At 41.5% G+C, this 23239-nt stretch overlaps 1 protein-coding gene across 11 annotated transcripts in view; it reads left to right on the top strand.

The window, feature by feature from the left end:
- Positions 1-23239, top strand: part of VWA3B (von Willebrand factor A domain containing 3B) — a 246473-nt gene that overhangs the window by 86982 nt on the left and 136252 nt on the right. For all 11 annotated transcript variants that reach the window (XR_012379855.1, XR_012379857.1, XR_012379860.1 and 8 more), the window contains 2 exons: positions 282-407; positions 16838-17034. Coding sequence is in view for 3 of the 11 variants with exons in the window: in XM_073897813.1 (XP_073753914.1) it covers positions 282-407; positions 16838-17034 (323 nt within the window). In the remaining 8 variants the exon portion in view is untranslated. The remainder of the gene's footprint in view (positions 1-281; positions 408-16837; positions 17035-23239) is intronic.

The following is a 23239-nucleotide window of genomic DNA, read 5'->3' on the forward strand; positions in this document are numbered from 1 at the left end:
TTAGCTTCTTTGACTATTATCAAGAATTCATCTTAAAATATTATGGCTGCTACAAATATTTACAAAGATTTATTGCATCCTAAAGTCTACATTTATGATTTCTTAAGGTGACAGCACTTCCTTAGGGATTTCAGTTCTGATTCTCAGATTAGTGGAGAAAGTGGAATTTGATGTTCAGAAATGTTCTAGAAACTTGGCTGGGGTGTAGCAGGCCTCTGGGACTACCAGAGAGTTCTTGGACTTGCCATAGCCACCCACTCACGCTGTGTTTCTCTTCCCAGGAGCTGGGGTCAGAGAGGACGTGTTTCTCATTTGGAGGGAGATGAAGGAAGCCTGCAGCACTCTGACCCAGATCCAGAGGCTGGTCGCTGAGCCACCCAAGTCCGATGTGGACAAAGTAGACCATGGTGGGTGCTGTTTATGTTCATAGTGTTACCAGTTGGGGATGAAGGGCTGTTTCCTGAGGAGTTCTTCCAGAGTTGTACTATGGTTTGTATGCGTGTGTGTATGTGAGTGAGTGAGTGTGAGTGTGTGTGCATGTGTGTGTGTGTGAGATTGTCCAAGAAAAATGAGCTGGACAGGAAGGTGGTAACTATTGCTAGGAAAAGGAGACCTCAGTGTAAAGAGCTGGGCTCAGTGATGACTACAACATGGACAAGTGGGGATTTGTAGCCAAGGAGTGGGGTGGGGTTGGTGGATGGAAACTTTCTAAGAGGAAACATCAGGGGTAAAAGGGGATTCTGGCTAAACCTACCTGACAGGATTCTTGCTGAAGGCAGGCCAGGATGGCCAGATATCACCTGGGGGTGGTGGGCTATGAAGTATTTGATCAGATGTGGAGGGTGGGGGGATTCTGGCTAAACTGACTTAGCAGGATTTTTGCTAAAATTGGGTGATGCAGAGACAAACATGGAAGTCCAAAGCTGGAGGCCTAGTTGAGAAGAGGATTCAGAGGAACCTGAGTTTGGAGTGAGAAAATCCTGGTTGCAAATCCCAATTCCATCATTAGGCATTGACCCAAATTAATCTCTTTAAGCTTTAGTTTATTCTTCTATTAAGTAATTATATCCGTCTTGAGGGATTGTAAAGATTAAGTAAAATAATGTATGCTTTGCACCAAGCAGGTATTTGATAAATGTTAGCTCACTCTTTTCCCTTTCACAGTTAGAGAGGTAGTATAGTTCATCTCCTTTCTGAATTCTTGAGTTAGTAATTATTTTCCTCTGTAGGGCACTGGTTCCATTTAGGGCACCTCTGGTGATAATGGTAGTTAACATTTATAGCACATACCTTACATGGCAAGTCCCGTGCTAGGCTCTTCACAGTATTCACTCATTTAACTCTTCCTACAATCTTATAAGATAGGTGCTTCATTTAGGTTAAGTAACTTACCCAAGGCCACAGAACTAGAAGTGCGAGACCAGGATTCAAAACCTAGTTCCTCAGTAAAAGTATCCAAGTCTGGCTTTCACCTCAGACATTCTGATTGAATCCATAAAGTATGCGATCTGGACATTGAGGGTTTTGAAAGCTCCCCAGATGATCCTAATGTATAGCAAAGTTTGGGAACCTTTGCCAGGCTGTATTGCCTCCTGGTACCCTGCCTATATTACAGAGGTGCCAATGTGGGAGGAGAGCAAGGAGCCAGACCAGCTGGGGCAGGGATGCAGTTGAAGAGGAGAAGTGGGGAAAGGACATGTGTAGAGGGAGGAGGAGGTTAAAGGCATGGGTAAACTTGCCCTGTGCAACCTGATAAATTCCTGGTGACAGTGACTTTTTACTGTGACTGGGTGTCCAGTTGTGGGTCTGGGACAGCACAGCTGCAGTTGTTTTGCTAGTGCCAGCTCTCCGGGGTCCCCAAGGAGGGGCCTATGGTGACACCATACTTGATGTGAACCCAAAGAGTCCTCTGTCATCCTGAGAGAATGAAAATGAAGCAGGGGGCCTTGGGTTAAAGTCAGCATCCATGGTACACAAAGAGAATGGTGATCCTGCTGCTCAAGTTTTTGGGGAGGGAGTACAGTGGACTGAATTGTTCCCCCAGAGTTCATCTGTTGAGACTCTAACCCCCAATGTGATTGTATGAGGAGATAGGGCCTTTAAAAAGGTAGTTAAGGTTAAATGAGATCATATGGGTGGGACCCTAATCCAGTATGACTGGTGTCCTTATAAGAAGAGGAGGAGACTCTAGAGACCTCTCTCTTTCCACGCATGCACAGAGGAAAAGTTATATGAGGACACAGTAGGAAGATGACCGTCTACAAGCCAGAAAGAGATGCTTCACAAGAAACCAACCCTGAGGGCACCTTGATCTTGGACTTTCAGTCTCCAGAACTGTGAGAAAATGAATTTATGTTGTTTAAGCCACCCAGTCTATGGTATTTTGTTGTGGTAGCACAAGTAGACTAAAATAGGGAGTATTTAAACTTAGGGAAGTCAGTCTTGAGGATTAACAGAAGATTTTTAGATACTATTTCTAAAGGAAACAGAAAAGCTCTTGGCCTCAGTAATTGATAGAAGGATAGATCATCGTCCCTTTATTTCATTCTAACACACACACACACACACACCCAAAACTAAAAAGTAAACATTTTCAAAAGATGTTTCAAGCGTACTATTTCTATTTAAAAAGGAAAATTTGGTCAGGACCTTTCCACTGTTGGATACTCACTGAAACTTTTATAACCTTGCTTTGGCCCCAGAGACCGTATTTGGAGTGTCTCATCTGCTCCTCTTGCCACCTACAGCACAGTGTTATTGAGGCAAAGGAGGATCTGCTTCATGTGAAGGCATAGCCATTCCCTAAGTTTGGCTGCCCAAGACCTGCTAGGTCAAAGAAGATAGCATAGCCATCTGGAGAGGGATGGGTTAGGATGGAGGAGGTCAGATGGGCTGCCATTGCATGTGAAACCTTCATGTGAGTTAGACAAAGTCAATCTTCCCAGGCATAGCACCCCCACATGCCCCCTGGGCTAGGTGCACTGGTTCAGAGACCAGCTGGCCAGGAGGGTGATTTCTGGCAGGGATGATTCATCAGCTTAATGCCTAGGATAAGAAGTTGGTGAGGCCAGATACTCCAGTCACTGGTAATTTTGACCTCTTTTAATTACCAAGAGTAGAACATGAGAAATCTCTGGGGGGGAAATGACAAAAATATATGAAATAATGGTTTTTAACCAACTGAGCCACCCAGGTGCCCCTGAAATAATGGTTTTTAAAGACACGGGACACCAAGAAATGAAGGCCAGTGATCCTTGAGATACAGGGAATATCCAAGGTGAGCTCTGTGATTATTTCAACCTAATGCTTTCAGAGTGCTAAGTGCCACTTAGCAAGAGCTAAGATACCAAGAGCTCACCTTGGATATTCCCTGTATCTCAAGGATCACTGGCCTTCATTTCTTGGTGTCCCGTGTCTTTAAAAACCATTATTTCAGGGGCACCTGGGTGGCTCAGTTGGTCATGGGGTAGGGAGAGGGATTCCAAGTGGAGCACAATAAACTTCTGATTCTGGGAGACAGAGCTAAGAGTCCAGGGAGACCAAGAAATCTAGATTTCATAGGACAAATTACCAGAGAGGAGAGAGGTACATGGAGGGAGAACTCTGAAAATCTGCAGAGCCCCCCCTTGAGAATTTGGCTCAATATGGAAGAACTCTTTCATGGGGGGAGATTACCTGAGGCTGGGAAAGATCCATTGGGAAGAATTGGAAAGAAAAAGCTTGGTGCTCACACAGGGCCAGGAACAGTGCCCATTCTTAACAGCCCTAGTGTAATAATTCATAACTCATGGGGCACTGGGTGAACTACTTAGGAAAGTCTTGCCTCAGTAATGGGGAATGAGTAGCATTCAGTGGAGTTCTAGACCCTCTGAGGAAATCATCAAATTAAGACATGAAGGAAAGAACTCTTTATAGATAATGAAACTGCATCTCAGAACAAGTTTCCAGAAGATTTAAAAGAATACAAAAACAACCAGTAGCCAAGGTGAAATTCACAACTGGCTTCCAGAGATTACTAGGTGTGAAAAGAAGCAGGAAATGTTTCCCTTAATAATCTATCAATCTAATCCAGACTCACTGGGAACTGATACATTAGGATTGACAGAAAAAGAAATTCAGTTATTATAACTGTATTTCATATGTTCAAAAATTTAAGTAGGAACAGGGATGATATAGTTGTTTAAAAAAAGATATATGTTGAAGTTTTAGAGATGAAAAGCTTTTAGGGAAGAAAATATTTTAGATGAAAACCTCTGAATGGGATCAATGGCAGATTAGACATTGCAGGGAAAAACATTAGTGAACTTGAAGACACAGCAATAGAAACTATTCAAAATGAGACATTCAGAGAAAAAGAATAATAATAAACAAGTAAAAACCAAATGAAAAACGAACAAAAGAGCATCATTGAGCTTCAGCTGGCCAAAATATACATGTAGATGGAATTTCCAAGGAGAGGAGAGAAGGGGGAACAGAAAAATATTAGAAGAAATAGATTGAAAAATGTCCAAGTTTGATGAAAACTATAACTGAGATCTAAGAAGTTCAATGGATGCCAAGTACAAGAAAATGTGGGAAAGTATACCAAGGGACATCATAATCAATTTGTTCAAAACAGTAATACAGAGGAAATCTTAAAAGCAACTAGAGGAAAAAGAAGAAATGTTACATACAAAGGAACAAAGATAACCACAACAGCAGAATTCTTGTTGCAAGTGAAAAGACAGGGGAGCAACATCATTTTTTCCCTTTTAGTACTTTAAATTTTCAACCTAGAATTCTATAGTCTATGTCTTTCAAAAATAAAAAGGCAAAATACAGATGTTTTCAGATACATGAAAGCTGAAAGAGCTTATTATCAGCACGTCTGCACTTCAGGAAATATTAGAGGAAACCCTTCAGGCAGGAGGATAATGACATTTTTAAATGGAAAAATGAATGGAAATAATGGAGCTACACAAAGGGATAGAGAACACAGGAGATAACTACATGGATAAATATACAATATTTTTCTGTTTAGATATCTTTAAAAGACAATTGACTAAACAGAAATAATATCTGTGTACTGTGGGGTCTATAACATATGTATAAGTAAAATGTATGACAACAATAGCATAAAAGCAGGAGAGGGATAGCAGCATTATAAGTTCTAAAGATGAACAACCCAAATGTCCACTGACAGATGACTAGATAAATAAACAGTGGTATGTACATACAATAGAATATTATTCAACCTTTAAAAGGAAGGAAATTCTGACATAGGCTACAACATGGATAAATCTCAAAGGTGTTACCCTAAGTGAAATAAGGTGGACACAAAATGACAAGTATTGTATGAGTCCACGTATATGAGGTGCCTAGAATAGTCAAATTTATAGAGACAGAAAGTAGAATAGTGGTTACTAAGGGTTGGGGGAGTGGGGAACGGAGAGTTATTATTTAATGGGTAAACAGTTTCTGTTTGGGATACTGAAAAAGTTATGGAGATGGATGGTGGTGATGGTTGCACCACAATATCAATACTTAATGCCACTTAATTGCATTCTTAAAGATATCTAAAATGATAAATTCTATGTTATGTATGTTTTACTACACTTAAAACAACAACAACAAACCAGTGCTTTGCAAAACAAAACAAAACAAAAAACAAATCCAGGAAGGGAGAAATGGAAGTATGCTATTATAAGGTTCTTATACTTGTGCATGAAGTCCTATACTGTTAATTGAAATTAAGGTATGATATATTGAAGATGTTTGCTATATACCTAAAGTAACTACTAAATAACAAAACAAGCCAACAAAGGCGATAAAATGGAATTAGAAATACTCAATCCAAGATCTGTCAGAAGGGGAAAAGAGAGCCAAGAACAAATAGGGCCAATAGAAAACAAATGGCAAGATGATAAATACAAACTTAACCATACATATATCAAGATGTATCAATTTTTACACTTTAAATGTGTGTGGTTTACTGTATGTCAGTTATACCTCAGTGCAGATGTTAATAAAGTAAAAGAGGATGTGGATCACTCCTGAGGTGCTGAGCTGTTCAGAGATATTGGTGTTAATGCATCTGAGCATTCTGTGTGTGTGTGTTTGAGTGTGCCAGGTATGACTCTCAAATGAAAAGATGGCTTTTCTCACAAAATGTTCAAGAATTTGTCCAAGTTAGGGAGACTTGACTCTTCTTTGGATGATGCTGCAGCTCATCATTTCAGGAGCGCCTCATTTATAATAACCTTAACAGCCATTTTATTACTCACTGGAGTTAATAAGTCTGATCATGTTGTATAGTCATGCCAGATTGGACTCTCAATATTTGGTTGGTTCAAAATATCAAACTCATGTCAAATGACAAGGAAGGGGCTAGAGGCATACTGAAGCCCTACAGGCGTTTCTAACCAAGAGCACTTCAGGAGTTTTGAGCACTTTTTTTTTTAAACACATGGAGAGGGGGGCAATGCTTGTTTTTATTATCGTTGTATTAAACCACCAGCCAGATGTTTCTGTTGCCGTAAGTTCTGGTGAAGTACACAGATTTGGAATTAGAAAGATATTAATCCTGGCTCTGCCCGCTCTTGTGTGACACTTGGCAAGACATTTATTATCTGTGCCTCAGTTTTCTTATTTGCAAAATTGAGATGATAATGATAATACCTACTCCACAGGGCTATTGTGAGACTTAAATGAGTAAACACATATAAAACATTTAGAACTGTGCTATCACATAGTTAGAATGTAATGCTGTCTATGAGGTTAATCCGTTTATTTTTTCTTTCATTTATTGAGTGCTTACTATATGTAGTTCTGTGCTAGATGATGAGTATCATGGTAAGTAAAACAGACATGGAATGGGCGCTCATAAAGCAGCACCTTGTACCATTTCTTGCTTGGTGAGACATGCACATGGAAGTATAATTACCAACTGGAATAGTGTGACTAAAGAAAAGTGTGAGCTCTTGGGCTATTTATTTTCTGGGATCAAGGAATGCTTTACTGAGGAAATGTTTTTGGAACTGATATCTGGGGGTTGAGGAGTCAAGTTAATGAGGTGAAGAGGTGGGAGTAAGGGAAGAGTATATGCTAGGCAACAGAATGGCACATGCAAAGGTCCTGAGCCAGGAGGGAGTACAGCACGTTAGAAGAATTGGAAAAGATGAGTGTGGGTAGAGCTCAGAGATCAAATTAGCAGTTGGCCCTTGATGAGTCTGGAAAGGTAGGCAAGGACCAGATTATGCTGGGTGTGTAGGTCATCATATGAGATGTCAGTCCTTCATTTAAGACCAGTGAGAAACCATTGGAAGATTTTAAGCAAGGGAATGATAAAATCAGATTTGCATTTAGAAAAAAAATCACTTTGAAAAAAAAATCACTTTGGCTACTGGGTGGGAAACAGATTAAAAGAGGGAGGCCAAGTGACGATGAAGGAAGGGAGTTAAGATATGTAAGTGAGAGGTGATAAGTGGGCAGATCTGAGGGAAGATTCAGATATTGAACTAGGCAGGACTTGGGGGTACAGAAGTTATAGATGTCAGAGCTAAGCTCCTAGATGGATACCATGCTGGAGGAGAACCAGGTTTGTGGGTAAACAGGATGAAGCTTGTTTGGATCTATTAAGCTGAAGCACTCTAGAGAGACCAAACAGAGAAGCAGGAGAGACAATTGACTCTACAAATCTGGCATTCATATAGCTGTGAGTGACACACTGTTGGATGAAGCGAGCATTCTTGGTGTAAAGACATGGGCCTGTCAAGTGTGGGAATGCCAGGTTTCTGAATCTTTTATTCCAAGATCTTTGGATTCTTATATATACAGAGAAGAACATATACGAGTTCTCTGTTCTCTACCAGTGATGGCCAATCACTGTAGATGAGGACTATTTTACCAACATGATGACTTAAGATCTGAAAGCAAAGCAGACTAATTTACAGAGCCCTTGTACATATTTACTGTCTCAAGTATATATTTCCCTTTTGTTCAAATAAGACTTGCAGGATGAGATCTGGGGCAAGGCACAGCTGGTTTCTTATGTAACTAGAAGCAAATCTAACACTTGTCAGAGTGCTCACACTTCCGACAAGGCAAAGAAGATAATATTTCTTCCCAGAACTGAATTTTTTCCAGTATGCTTTTACACATCTAAAGCTCTTTATAGTTAAATGAATGTTGACAGGGCTGATTAATAAGCAGCAACTGATATTGCTAAAAGGGCCAGGATTTTGTTGAACTCAAACATGCATTTTCTTATAGGTAGTAACCCTGTATTTTCCAGATTAAAAAAAGAAACAGAAAAACATTTGTGTAAGAATATCATGTAATGGTTCCACAAGTCAGAATTAAGATGTCACTAAAAAACTTCCCTCAAAATGTGGGAGAAGAATTAGTTCAGTAGAATCCTGTAGATGTGATGTATTAAATTTAGGAAGGATGTTGGAATGTAACACAAACTATGTTGAAATGTCAGAGCTAGAATCATGTTATTAAAAAGTGAGTGTGGTAAATGAAAATGAAAGTTGAACTTATCAAGATTTGTAGGATGCAGTGAAAGCAGTGCTTAGAGGAAAATTTATAACATTGAATGCATAAATTAGAAAAGAAGATAGGTCTAAAATCAATAAGCTTCCATCTTAGGAAACTAGAAAAAGAAAAGTGAATTGAATCTAAAGTACCCAGAAGAAAAAAAAAAATTAGAGCAGAAATCAATGAAGTTGAAAACAAATCAGTAGAGAAAATCCAACAAAATCAAAAGCTGGTTCTTTGAAAAGACAATAGAATCACTAAGCCTCTAGCCAGGCTAACTAAGAAAAAAAGAACACACAAATTATAAATAGCAAAAATTAAAGAGGAGACAGCACCAGAGATCCCATGGGTATTAAAAGGATAATAAAGAAATATTATGAAAATTCTATGCCCGCAGATTTGACTGGGTCAATGGATAAAATGGGTCAATTCCATGAAAGACAATCTGTCAAAACTTCCACAAGAAGAAGCAGACTATTTGAATAGGCCTATATCTATTAAAGAAATTGAATCAATAATTAATAACCATTCACAACAGAAAGCACCAGACTCAAAAAGGGAATTGTGAAAGCATGTAGGCAGAAGTGACTCACCACATGCAAGGGATCCTCAATAAAATGAACAGCTGATTTCTAATCAGACACCATGGAGGTCAGAAGCAGTGGAATGAAATATTCAAAGTGGTGAAAGAAAAAGATTGTCAACCAAGAATATTATGTACCATATGCAAGGGATTCTCAATAAAATGAACAGCTGATTTCTAATCAGACACCATGGAGGTCAGAAGCAGTGGGATGAAATATTCAAAGTGGTGAAAGAAAAAGATTGTCAACCAAGAATATTATAACTGCCCATCAAAAAGAAGGAGAAATTAAGACATTCAGGATTAAAAAAAACAGATGTCATTGTTAGCACACCTTCCCTACCAGAAAAATACTAAAGGAAGTCCTTCAGGGTGAAATGAAAGGATATTAGAGAGTAACTTGAATCCACATGAAGAAATAAAGGACACTGATAACTACATGGGTAAACATAAAAGACAGTACAAATGTAGTTTTTGTTTACTATAACTTTTTTTTTTCTCCTATCTGATTTAAAAGACAACTGCATATATCAATACAAGAATGCCTTGGAGATAGTGTGGGTTTGGTTCCAGACCACTGCAGTAAAGTGAGTATCACAATAATATCCAGTGGATATCACAATATCCACTGCTGTGTCTTTACCCAAGAAAATGAAAACACTAATTCAAAGATATATGCACCCCTTTGTTTATTGCAGCATTATTTTCAATAGTCATGATATGGAAGTGGCCCAAATGCCCATCAATGGATGAAAGAATACAGAAGATGTGGTGTATATACACAATGGAATATTATTCAGCCATAAAAAATAATGAAATCTTGCCATTTGCAAAACAACACGAATCAACCTAGGGTATTTAAGCTGAGTGAGATAAGTCAGTCAGAAAAAGACAAATATATGATTTTACTCATATGTGAAACTTAAATAAAACAAAATAAAGAAAAAAGAGAGACAAATGAAAAGCTGACTCATATACAGAGAGCAAACTGGTGACTGCCAGAGAGGAGGTCAGGCAGGGAGCGGAGGGTAGGGGTGAAACAGATAAAGGGAATTAAGAGTACAGTTATCTTGATGAACACTGAGAAATATATAAAATTGTTGAATCCTCTTGTACACCTGAAACTCATATAACACCATATATTAATTATACTTAAATTTTAAAAAGGCCTTAAGAAAATATATGTTCACACAAAAACTTGTACATGAATGTTAATAGCATCATAACAGCCAAAAAACCAAAAAGTAGAAACAACTTAAATGTCTTAACTGATTAATAGATAAGCAAATGTAGCATATCCTTACAATGGAAATTTTTTTTTTTACTTATTTGACAGAGAGTCAGTGAGAAAGGGAACACATTTTACTTATTTGACAGAGAGAGAGACAGCGAGAGAGGGAACACAAGCAGAGGGAGTGGGAGAGGAAGAAGCAGGCTTCCTGCTGAGCACCCTGGGATCATGACCCGAGCCAAAGGCATATGCTCAACCGACTGAGCCACTCAGGCGCCCCTCTACAATGGAATATTATACAGCCATAAGTTACGTGGTACTGATACATGTTACAGCATAGATTAGCTTTAAAGCATTATGTTAATTGAAACAAGCCAGACATAAAAGGCCACAGTGTGTATGATGCTGTTTACATGAAGTGTCCAAATTGACAAATCCATAGAGTAAACTCATGGTGGGGAGAGAGGAAGGGAAATGGGAAGTGACTTCTAATGAGTATAGGGTTTCTTTGTGGGGTGAGGAAGATGTGCTGGAATTAAACATTGATGATGGTTGCCCAGCTGTGTAAATAAACTAAAAACTACTAAATTGTATACTTTAAAAATGTTAGTTTCATAGTATATGGATTTTATCTCAACAAACAAGGTTTTTATTTTTTTTATTTTATTATGTTAATCACCATACATTACATCATTAGTTTTTGATGTAGTGTTCCATGATTCATTGTTTGCATATAACACCCAGTGCTCCATTCAATACGTGCCCTCTTTAATACCCATCACCAGGCTAACCCATCTCCCACCCCACTCCCCTCTAGAACCCTCAGTTTCAACAAACAAGGTTTTAAGGAATACATGAAATAAATAGGCTAACAATTAAAAAACCCCCAAACCTTGGCATTGGTGACACAGGATCAAAAAAGTGGCACTATTTTAATTTCCCAAGGGAAGCAGATTCAGATTTCTCTGTTGGTTTCATCCCAGTATCCCCACTCTGCTTTATGGTTCCCATTCTCACTACCATGTGACCCTCATGTTCTCAATCTAAAGTTCCCAAACTCCCCCAATCAGTCCCCTTCTCAAGTTTTAATCTTGATTTTTCCACTTTATACCAAGCATCTTGAATTGGTTTATCTTGCCACGTCACACCATTTTTAAAGAAATAGTTGCCAGACATGTAATTTGTTGCCTATGTCGCTGATCCTCAACTATTTTGAGTTTTTTTTAAATGTCATTGTAGATGCAGACACATTAAAATGTGGCTTTTGTGATTCTTTGCTTGGAGTGTGTGCTCTGCCAATGGTTTCTTCTCAGCTTCCATGCACATCTGTCACTGGCTGTTGCTCCTTATTTCTCAATAGCCAGTTGCAGACCTTGGAGTTTAAGCTTTCTTCCTGCAGCTGCCTCATTCACAGCCCACGTGTAAAGCAAATTTTTTTTCAGTTTCCTTTCAGAATTAGGTAGAAGAGAAAGTAAGAGAAATGTGGAACACTGTCCTTGAGATGATGTTAGCTCCTCTCCCACCCCCTGTCTACTATTGGTGCTTTTCCATCTTTATGTCTGCCTTTGTTCAATTTCCTTTTCCTCCTGCTTTCTCCTACTGAGATTATAGGAATTAGAGACACTCAGGGTTGGAATCATTTTTTCCCCTGGTTTACAAACAAGCTGGGTAAGCCATGGAACTCTTTTCCACAGAGATTTTGCTTTGATTTTTACAAGCATTAAAGGAAGAAGTAAAAGTCATTTCATGGTATTCCAGGGGAGAAAGGGCCTAAAATTCATCTGAATTCTTTCCCATTGTACGCTAGTCCACTCAGGACTGACTCTACAACTGCCCATTTGACTTTGCGCCATATTAGAGATGTGACTTCAGGCACATCACTGCATCTTCTTGTTCCTCAGCCCTCACGTGTATAACCCCTGGGGCACTCTAGAGAACAGTTACCCAAACCTGCCTAGCGAGTCAGTTCTGCAGAATATCAGTGGGTTACCATTCTCTTCCCCTGCCTCCCTTCCTTCCCTTTCTAGGCTTCCGTGCAAATATGCTCGGCACATGGTACTTTCACAACTGTAGATGAACAGAAAATATCAGTCAGTCAGCAAGTATAGTGAACAAAGTGCGTGACTGCCCAGAGACAGTTTGCTCTCCTGAGCCATGCTGTCAACACGTCTTCTGGGTACCCACCCTGGCGGGCTTCACTATCTCACCTGCAGACAACCCTTGGCCCAACAGGTGCTGTCTGCTGAGCCAACTCCCATGTCTGGCAGGCAAGCAGCTGGATTTCTTGTTCTAACAGTTGCCACCTTTCTCTCTCCCTCAGCTGTCCTTGATCCATCCCTCCCTCCCTCCCTCCCTCCCTCCATCCCTGTCCCCCATCCTTCCTTCCTTCCCTCCCTTCCTGTCCCCCATCCTTTCCTTCTTTCCATTGGACATCACTTTCAGCTTCTTCTGAACCTTTCTTTTTCAAATACTTCCAGTGTCTTTTGCCATGCCACTTTCCGTGGGGCAGCCAAGTGTTGGCTTAGTGTCTCATGACACTCATGATAACAGGGATGTTGGAGAGTGTGTAGCAAACTGCGGTCTGTCAAATATAAGCCTTCCCAAATATTCTATGCAGAAAGGTTCTGAGACTATATAACCTTAGGAAATACTATTTATGCCTCTTACTCATGGTGAGTCCCACTGCTGATTCCTCAGACATGCCCTGTGAGAAAGAATCTGTTGAAACTGTTTATTTTCAAGCTCCCCAAACTTTTTGCTAAGAAACCATCTTTCTGACTAGTAATAGCCACTGACATGCAGGAGAAGTGGTGTTTGTGGACCACAGTGTAAGAAACATTGAACTTGATGCTCTCTGAGGTCGGTTCCAGATCTAGAGCTCTGGTGTATTCATTAGCTGATGGTTCCCTTGAAAGGCACAAGGACCTAACATGGCAGGAATGTGATGCTGGACAAGCAATCTTCAGTGGGGGAGGACGAGCATATTAATCAAGGTTCTTCTGAGAAACAGAACCAACAGGGGGTGTGCGTGTGTATACAAAGAGAGAGGTTGAGACAGAGATTGAGATATTTAAGGAATTGGCTCACATGAGTGTGGAAGCTACCAAGTCCAAACACTGCAGGTTAGACCAACCAGCCTTCATGAACTGGTGTTGCATTTCAGGTCCCAAGGCAGTCTGCTGTCACAATTCCCTCTTCCTCAGGGGACTTCAGTCTTTTTCCTATTAAAGGCCTTCAACTGAATGGAGGAGGGCCTCTCATGATATGGAGGGTAATCTGTTTTACCCAGGGTCTACTGATTTAAATGTTAATCTCACCTAAAATTACCTTCACAGAAGTATCTTGAATAATTTTTGACCAAATAGATGGGTACTGTGGCCCAGCCAAGTTCACACATTAGTTTAACTGTCGCCATGGGGAGGGCAGTTATGGCGATAAGTCCTTGATGGCCATGAGCCACTGGGGAATGATACCTTGAGGGGAGGAGTGGGCACAGAAAACAGTGCCCAATTTATCTTTTTGCTGTGGCCCTGGCTATAGCAGTTATGTTTCAAAAGCACTGGCCAGTAGGTCTTGCTCATTAAAACACGTTTTGAGATCGACAAGTAGAATGGAGACAACCAGGCACATTAATTCTGTGGCATAGAGGTGATCTGCTATGTGCTTCTCCTGCGAGTAACAGAGAGAAAATCTTGAGCAATCTCTCACATGGTATAGGATGAGCTGTGAGCTTTCATCTCTGTCATAAATCAAAGTATTTTACTGGGTTCTGTGGGTGAGGATTTATGTAACACTTTTAATTAAGGTAACTGCAAGGGAATGGAAAGAACTCTAGTAAGTGACTGTAAGGAGTGGATAACGCCCTTCCCCTCCCCACCTGGGGAAGATGAGGCTCAGCCACTAATTGGTGTAATTAGCACTGAAAGTGGGAAGATTTCCCCCTTTCTCTCCTCTCTTCAGCTTTGGAGCACTTAGGCTCTTTGTTTTTGCATGCTTGGCTGCCCCTTCTTTCCTTTATGAAGTTCAAGTTGCTTTGGGGTTTTCCTTGAGTCCCCTTTTCAGAGAGTAATTGGGAGACTCAATCATGCCCTCAGGGTGACTGTGCTGTCTAGTCCTGGGTGAAGCTAGGAGTCAAAAGTTAGTCTCTGGTTCTTTAAAATCCCTTGTTAGAATTAGTTTGATGTGTTTTTTACGAAGTCCCTTTGTGGTAAGCTTGAATTTATCATTGAGAAAAGACTCTTGTCTTTTTAAAAGAAGGCAACCCCCAAACAGAGCAGAAACATGTGCTAATTTGTGTGTTGCTGTGGACATAATTGAATACAAATTTTATTTCCTACTACACCTGTTAATCAGAGAGAAGGGAGGAGAATAAAGTTGGAAGAAAGAGGAGACAAAGGTTTAGAATGTAATTAACAATAATTGAGGAAAAATAGTCACTCAAAGGTTTTTTCCAAGGAGGCTGATCCCACTGATAAAAATGGCTCTGTTCTCTTTGCTGTTTCCTTGTGATGCAGGAGAACATGCAGGAGAACTTCAGGGATCAGAAGCTCTGGGGAGCCTCTGATTTGAGCTCCCTATACAGGGTAAGAGGCTTTGTGAATCACATAGAAACCAACTGCTGGTAACTGGGGACAGTGCGCAAAGGGGCTTTTGATGCCAGGCTGGTTTAAAGTTCAAAAGCCAAACCAAGCTTCTTTCAGAAGATTTAGCTCTAGTAGGTTTGAGTGCATTATTTGAAAGGTGTTCTATTAAAATCCGAAGACATGGCTTACATATAGCATTACTTGGCAGATCCTTTACATACTATTGAGAAATAGTTGACTCTAAAGTGTTTTATTTCTTCAAATCCTATGCTGATTTTATATCCCGTTAAATATAATAATGGGTTATGGGTGGTGTTTTTGTTTCCCTAATATTGAGTGCTCCTTTTTTATTAAAAGTATAATTGAACTTGAATCTGTATCTAGTAGAAGCATAACTGATGGGATCACCAAATCATAATTTAGAAAGCTCTTTCCATATTGCTGTAGTTGCAAAGCTTGGTTGCACAGTATAATCACCCAAGAAGCTTTGAAAAATCTCAATATCCAGACCATTTAAAAAAAAAACGGGTAGGGCCCAGACATCAGTATTTAAAAAAATCAGAGAATTCCAGTGTGCAGAGTTAAGAACCACTTATCTAAGTGAAATTAAACTTTGTAGGGCTGGTAGACCTAATATGCAGTAGTACATGTTATAAAAAAAAACAACAACCCATCTCTTTGTCCAGCACCCCCTGCTGGTCCTCCTGGAGCTCTGCTGGTCTCAATGGGACTAAAAGCTCAGGGTCCTTTCTGCCTTCCTTCCAGTGGCATTCAGATAAATGTTTGCCAGTCCACTCGCTGGAATAAAAAAGCTCTGATTTCCAGATTCTGTAAATTCTCCCAGCATGGTCAATTTTACCCTACCAATGTGCAACCGGGGAGCATGGGGTTGGGAGGAGAGATGTACAGTTAGCTTCCATGGGCCAGTGTAAGCCCGCTCCAGACACCAGTGCCTCCTTCTCAGCTTTAGATTTGCTCTCCCCCTCCTCTATGCCCACCCCCAGATACTCCTGTCTTCTTTAGGTGGCAGTAGTGGTTTGAGCCACCTAGGTGAATACTTTTCTGTTGTATGGTGTTCTGCTCAGCTAACAGAGCACCTCCCCCCCCCCCCCCCCCCCCCCTTAAAAGAGTATAGATAACCTTGGGAAAACACCAAGGGAAGGTGTCGAAGGCTGGGAATATTTGGGCAATTAGTATTCTGGGTTGTACTTTAACCTGTGAGCCTAAGGTGAGTTATAGATACAGCTCTAGGTGCTCCAGCTGACTATAGGAGGTTTCTGAGCCTGCTGAGTTGAGGGCCAGGCTCTGAATCAGAATAAATTCACCAAAGCTAACAGCGGAGCTCCTGGGAGGGAACGTGCCAGCCTTCTCTGGTTGACTGACTTCTACCTCAACACAAGCTACATGCCCCTAATTCTCGTCCCCACTCACCACAAAGTACTTTCACATGACTTTTCTCATTGAATCGCTTCAGCACACTTAGGAAGGCCAAGCAGATGCTATCTTCGATCTGCAGGTAAAGAATTCTGCTGAAGCTCAGAGAGATTAAGTGCTGTGACTCACCCAAGTTTGAGCAACTTAGCCAAGCCTTAAGTGGTAGAGCCCGTGACTTGAACCCAAAGCTTCTGACCCCAAGTTTAATGCTCTCCTGACACATGGCCTTGGTCTGTCAGCCATCTCCACAGACACATGGGGTAGGCAACTTAGGTAGAGAAGGAAGTGAGATGAAAAGCAGCAGATTCCTGCCTTCTGGTCTTGTGAACTAATTCTTTGCCAGTCCTGGTTTGGAAAGCATGCTTCCTGAAATGAATGTAATCTGACAAAGAACATGTTCCAGCTTGGTAAATATTAAGTTGAGGGTGCAGGACAAATGGCTTATAGAATATGAACGGCATTGATGAACTGTAATTCCAAAAATAGAATCAGGAACAACCTCTGTCAAGAATGAGTCAGACCTAGAGGACACCTGGGACTCCAAGAAGTGGCTTCAGAAATATGGTTTGAAAGCCCAGAAGCTGACCTTTTATGACGTCCTTGCTGACTGCTGCTTCCGCCATGCTGATGGAGTTGTTGATGTGAAAGCCAAACCAGAGGATGAGTCCATGCAGACCAGTGCGGTGAGTGAAGTGAACTCCTGGGCCAGGCTGTGGGCTTCCCTTGATGTCTTGGGTGGGTAAGTCCTCCCTCAGATCAGAACCCAGGGCAGGGACCAAGGTTGAGAGGCAGCGTGGAGGGAGACCAGCTTGGGTTTCCCTGAAGGAAGATACCCTTGTGTTTCCCACCTTGCACTTCTCTGAATGGTATTTGTGGGAGTGGAGACCAAGTCTGGGAATGGTTTCTGAATATAAGTGGATTATACAATAATCATACATAAGCCAGGAGCTGGGTTTGTAGAAATTCAGGCATTATGGGTCTCAGAATTATTCAGCCTTTTTAAAAGAGAAGCCCTTTGTTTCCCCATATTGAATGGAAGAGAGAAACTGCTGGTGAAGATGCCCGAAGCAGGCATCTCTGTGGTCTTCTTGTATTGTCACTCTCTTAAAGATGCATTAGTCTAGTGACTACCAGCCAGCATCTAGTGGATTCCCAGTAAATACAAAATCAAATCCTCTAAGGGATCATAGCACCGGAAGGGTGTGTATTTAAAACTCTTGAAAGATATAGTTCTGTTGTGTGAGTGGGTCTGAAAGGAGGACTACATCCTTCTCAAAGTGTCTGACTCTGGCTCACAAGTGAAGGATAATGAATGAGTGGCTCCTAAACTTTAGCATGAGTGAGTCAGTGGGTTTGAGGTGGGGCCCAGATGATGCTGAAGCTGCTGGTCCAGAGGCCATAGTCTGAGAAACACTGATTTGTAGACAGTACTCAGAAGATTATCACAAGTTTAGAATTACGGAAAGACTAAAAAGTATCACGATACGAAACAAAATCAGTATAAAGTGAATAGTCCAAAATTGTAAAACTGAAAGAAAGCCCTTTTAGAAGGTAATAAAGGCCCAGGTCCACATTGTGAAGTGAAAACCAAAATGTGAGCAACAGAGCAGATGTGCCAGTAAGAGCAGCCCAGCGGAGAACTGGAGAGGAAATCAAGGTCCTCTGATAAACTGTCACTTTATGTGTCCTCCAAGGCTCCAATTCATTGTCACCACTGAGATGTCTGTCAGTCCTACCGAGGTGAAACCCCAGTCTCTTTGCCACTCCTTAGGCTGGCTGGCCACTGGGCTCAACAGGTCCTCCTGAGGAAGGGCTCTTTCCTTGGGGGCTCCATCAGCTAAATGATGTAGTGTTTTATCCCTCATATTGCCATGTGTTTACAGTGAACTGCAAGGAGAAAAATGTAAAAATTGGATGAGAAAAATGCAGAATTGGGGCGCATGGGTGGCTCAGTTGGTTAAGTGTCTGACTCTTGATTTTGACTCAGGTTATGATCATTGATGATTATGATCATCAAACCCGGGTCATGAGATTAAGTCCTGCTTTGGACTCCACTCTGAGTACAGATCCTGCTTAAGATCCTCTCTCTCTCTCCCTCTCCCTCTGCCACTCGCATTCTCTCTCTCTCTCTCTAAATAAAGAAAGAAAGAAAGAAAGAAAAGAAAATGAAAAGAAAAAGAAAAATGCAGAATTGACAGAAGACTTGTTTCCTGTCTCATATATCAGGATGCAGAGTAATTGCCATGTTGCAGGGAAATCTCATTTGTGGGTTCCCTCCCCCAGCACAGTTTTCTGATTTTGTAGTCATTATTCAGTAATGTTATTAGTTCAGGAAATCGTACGTAACTAGATTTTCATTTTTAAAATACATTAGGCCCTGAATATTTAAAAATATCAATCCCTGTCAATTTAAACATAGCTTACTGCGAGAGCTGGTGATGATGTGGGTTGTTCAAGCCCATCTCTAAAACTGATTTCTCCTTATTCTTGATGCTTTTGAATGAAATCTTAACAGGGACAGTTTGAAGAGTGTGGCTTATAAATGGGGAATTTTACCTCAAATTTCTTGTGCTAAAAGATAATATAGTAGAAGTTGAGAAGTGTACCATATAGCTATCTTCATTCACAAATATTGATGAAAAAAGGGACAATTATATTTTCAGTATTTGGGGCTACAGATCTGAAACTGGATTTATACTTAAATTTGTGATGTGTGTGAGGTAGGAAATAAGTTGATTATTTAGGGTTCCTCCAGATCCCTCAAACTTGTAACTCTAAAACCTGGTTTGTAGGGATGGATCCAGGTACCTTGTTTACACTGAGAAATAAGTGACTAAAAAGGCCTTGCTATGTGGTGTTTCTAAGATGGATGAGCAGGTATGAGGAGGAGACAAAAATGCATTTTCAATTAGAGGGTTTCAGGCAAAGTCTAGTAAGTTGATATTTGGGGCACCCCTTAAGTCACATTGCATTCATAAGTGCTTATGCTGCTTGCGCACAAGGCAGCCTTGATGTTCACAAACCCACTGTAGTCTCACCATTTATTCCTCTAATAGAAATTTATTGAGCTTTCACTAGGTGTCAGGCTGTGTGCTCTGGATTTGGAGTAAGAAGACCTGGGTGTAAATGCTACTTCTCCAGTTACTAATTATGAGATGTTGAGCAAATAAATAAACTGAGTCTTACTCTCCACATCTGTAAAATGAGTGGTGTAAAGTCCAAATTAAAAAATGCATGTCTGAGCACAGTGCCTGGCACTTAGGAGATGCCTGGTAGATGTTACCTTCCTTCTTCTTCTTTTTTTTTTTTTTTAAATTGCAAACATTGTGAATCAGAAATGAGCATTTATAGAATGCCCATGTGCTTTATACATAAGGTGAGTATTTGTGCTCTCATAGCACACACAAGAAGACAAAGTCATAGGGCCTCTGAGAGGTTAGGCCATGAGGTGGCAGGGTTTGAACTCCTATCTGCTGGGCCCTCACACTGAGCTTTTCCCATCCTGACACTCTGTTGTCTGACACCCGCGTTCACATAATGTATGGCCTGGTGTGTTTTCATCTGGGAGCGCATAAGGCACAATTGGAAAAGGCCATGTGACGGGATGGAGAATAGGGAGAACTCTCGTGTGACAAGAACATGGTGAGAGCAAGAGAGAGGACATCTTTCTTCTTCCATCCTTGTGCCTGAGATGTGGTTCCTCTGGTGCCTGTCTTGGGAACATCAAGACCGATCTCATCATGCCCTGCAACCCTGTTCACATCAATCACCACCAGGTCTCTCAATTCTCATCCTTGTGTGGCTCTGACATTCCTTCTCTGAGCCCCCTCCATCCCTCTTGCCTCCTAAATTCCCTCCACTGTGCCCTCTGGCACTAGAAGTCATCAGTACACCCATGATAGCCAGTGCCCTGCAGTGTTCCCTTCGCCTGCTTGTCTGGATTCTCTCTTGAGGACCCTGGTTTCACTGCCTTGGACCTGTGGGCGGGAGAGGTGGGTGGCGGCCTCATTCCTCGTTGCTGTTTCTTGATCATTCTCCCTCCCCCTTCCCATGTCATCAGAATGTACCACCCACAGCACCTCCTGAGGCTAACATCTTCTGAGCCCCAGGTCACCCCCATCAGTAATTGAAGATTATAGCTTCTGGCTTGCTGTCCCTGGCTCCAGCTGTTTTTAATGTCAATCCCATGAAAATGACCCTTCCCACACCCTGACCTTTCATTTCTCTGACCTCCTCTTCAGTGACTTCCTCCTCCACCCCCTCTCTTCCACTCCTGCCATAGGCATCCCCTTGACCTAGTCATTACAAATAACGCTGCCATCATAACCCACATAATCAATTCCGAAGGTACCGCTTTTTGACCTCTTCTTTTAAGGTCATTTCGTCTACTACCCTGATTCCAATCTTTCAACCCCACCGGGATTATACATTTTGTTGTTTCTACTCCTTGTTCTCTGTTCTCTCTTTCCTTTTTTCCCTCTCATACATGCTCAACTACTTTTCCTCTCTTCCATTATTACGCTTATCTATGAAACCCCAACCCTGGTTAAATTCAACTCTCAGCCTTTTCTGCCTTATAGCTGCACAGTTGACTGCATTAGAAGAAATCAGAGAAAAGCACCCAGCCGTGGTGCCTGGCTTCCCTTTAAATTCCTGACCTCTAGCTTCACATGGATCGCTTGTGCTGCCACCAGTCCTTCTGTGCTTTTCCGAACCACTCAGATGCTCATTCTCTAAGATGTCTACTCTTTTCTTCTCAAACTTCAAATATCTTCTCCTCTTTGCTTGCTCTCAGCAAGTGACCCTTGCTTCCCATTTCACTGAACATTGGCGTGAACATCCATAAGCATCCACCTCATATCTACAAATCCCCCAACATTTGCACCTATATGTTCCACCTTATTTTTTCTAGGATGGCTGAATTGTCCTTACTTTTGTTTAAGGCCAGCCCCTCAGTATGTGCACTGATCCCTATTCCCCATTTACTCATTCTCCCCCTTTCTATATCATCAATATTGTTCTCATTTCTGGCTCTTTCCCATCAGCACACAAACATAGTGTTCTTCCTCACATCTTAAAAATACAGTTTTTTGGGGGCACCTGGGTGGCTCAGTCGGTTAAGTGTCCAACTCTTAATTTCGACTGAGGTCATGATCTCAGGGTCATGCAATGGAGCCCTGGGCTTGGAGCTGCTTGAGATTCTCACTCCCTCTCTCCCTCTGTCCCTCCCCTGCTTCCTGCTTGCACTCTCTCTCTACAAACCAAACCAAAACAAAAAACCCAAAACACAATTTTTTTTAAAGATTTTATTTATTTATTTGACAGAGACACAGCGAGAGCGGGAACACAAGCAGGGGGAGGGGCAGAGGGAGAGGGAGAAGCAGGCTTCCCATGGAGCAGGGAGCCCGACGCAAGGCTCGATCCCAGGACCCTGGGATCATGACCTGAGCCAAAGGCAGATGCTTAACAACTGAGCCACCCAGGCGCCCCCAAAAAACAATTTTTGACCCCCATATTTATCTCTAGTTTTACATCATTTGCCTCATTCCTCTGCTCCTCTTTAGAATTCAACTCCTCAGGAGTTTTATACATTCCCTTTCTCCAGTCTTGCAGTTTTCCTATGCCTTCATGAATGCACTCCAATTGGGCAAGGCCCCCTCTCCACCAAAACCCACTCTTTCCAGGGATACCTGAATTGCTAAATCCAGGGGTCAGTTCTCAGTCGTGCTCTTACTTGACCTACTATCAACACTGATATAGTTACTTCCTTGAACTTTTTTGCTTGCAGAGAAAACACTGTCCTGTTTTCCTCCTACTGACTGTTCTTTGTCAGTGTTCTTTGTTTCTTCTTTCCCATGTCTCCAGCCTCTAAATGCTGAAGGGCCTCAAGGTGCAGTCCTCGGACCTTTTCTTTCTCTGTAACCATTCTCTACATGATCTCATCTAGTCCTGTGGCTTTTAATACTGTGTGCGTGCGGGTGACTTCTACATTGGAATATCCAGCCCTGAGTCCTTCCCTCCTTTCCTCCTGACTACTTGCCATGTCACTAGGATATCTGATAGGCACCTTGAACCTAGCACATCAGATACAGGTCCAGATCTTCCCCTTCAACGCTGCTTTTCTATAATCTTCCTCCCATCAGTTCATTGCAACTCAATTTTTATAGTTATGTGGGCTGAAAACCAGAGAGTCATTCCATAAGTTCTCTCTTTTCTCTCATATCCACATCGGACCTCCATTAAATGCTGTTAGTTCTATCTTCATAACATGTCTATAATTCAGAATCTGACCACTTCTCACCACTTTCAATACTACCCCTGGTACCCTAACTGATCTCCTGACTCCCTGCTTCTGCCCTTGACTCTCTGCTGTCTATTCTCAACAGAGTAACCACAGTATCCTTTACTTACTTACTTATCTATTTATTAAGTCAGCTCCATGCCTCACATGGAGCCCAATGCAGGGCTTGAACTCACAACCCTGAGATCAAGACCTGAGCTAAGGGGCAGCTGGGTGGCTCAGTCGGTTAAGCGGCTGCCTTCGGCTCAGGTCATGATCCTGGGGTCCTGGGATCGAGCCCAACATCCGGCTCCCTGCTCAGCAGAGAGCCTGCTTCTCCCTCTCCCTCTGCCTGCCACTCTGTCTACTTGTGCTCTCTATCAATCTGTCGAATAAATAAATAAAAATATTTAAAAAAAAAAAAAGACCTGAAACCTGAGCTAAAATTGAGAGTTGGGCACTTAGACGACTGAACCACCCAAGCGCCCCGCCACCATATCCTTTAAAATGATATTTATATAAATTAAGTTTTAAAATTATAAATAAAACTTAAAACTTAAATCATGTCATTTGTCTAAGAGGGTAGATCTTAAAATAGATCATCACAA

This window comes from Callorhinus ursinus, unplaced genomic scaffold (assembly GCF_003265705.2).
Source record: "Callorhinus ursinus isolate GAN/ISIS: 27379988/994484 unplaced genomic scaffold, GSC_fseal_2.0 scaffold10, whole genome shotgun sequence".
Taxonomy (NCBI): domain Eukaryota; kingdom Metazoa; phylum Chordata; class Mammalia; order Carnivora; family Otariidae; genus Callorhinus; species Callorhinus ursinus.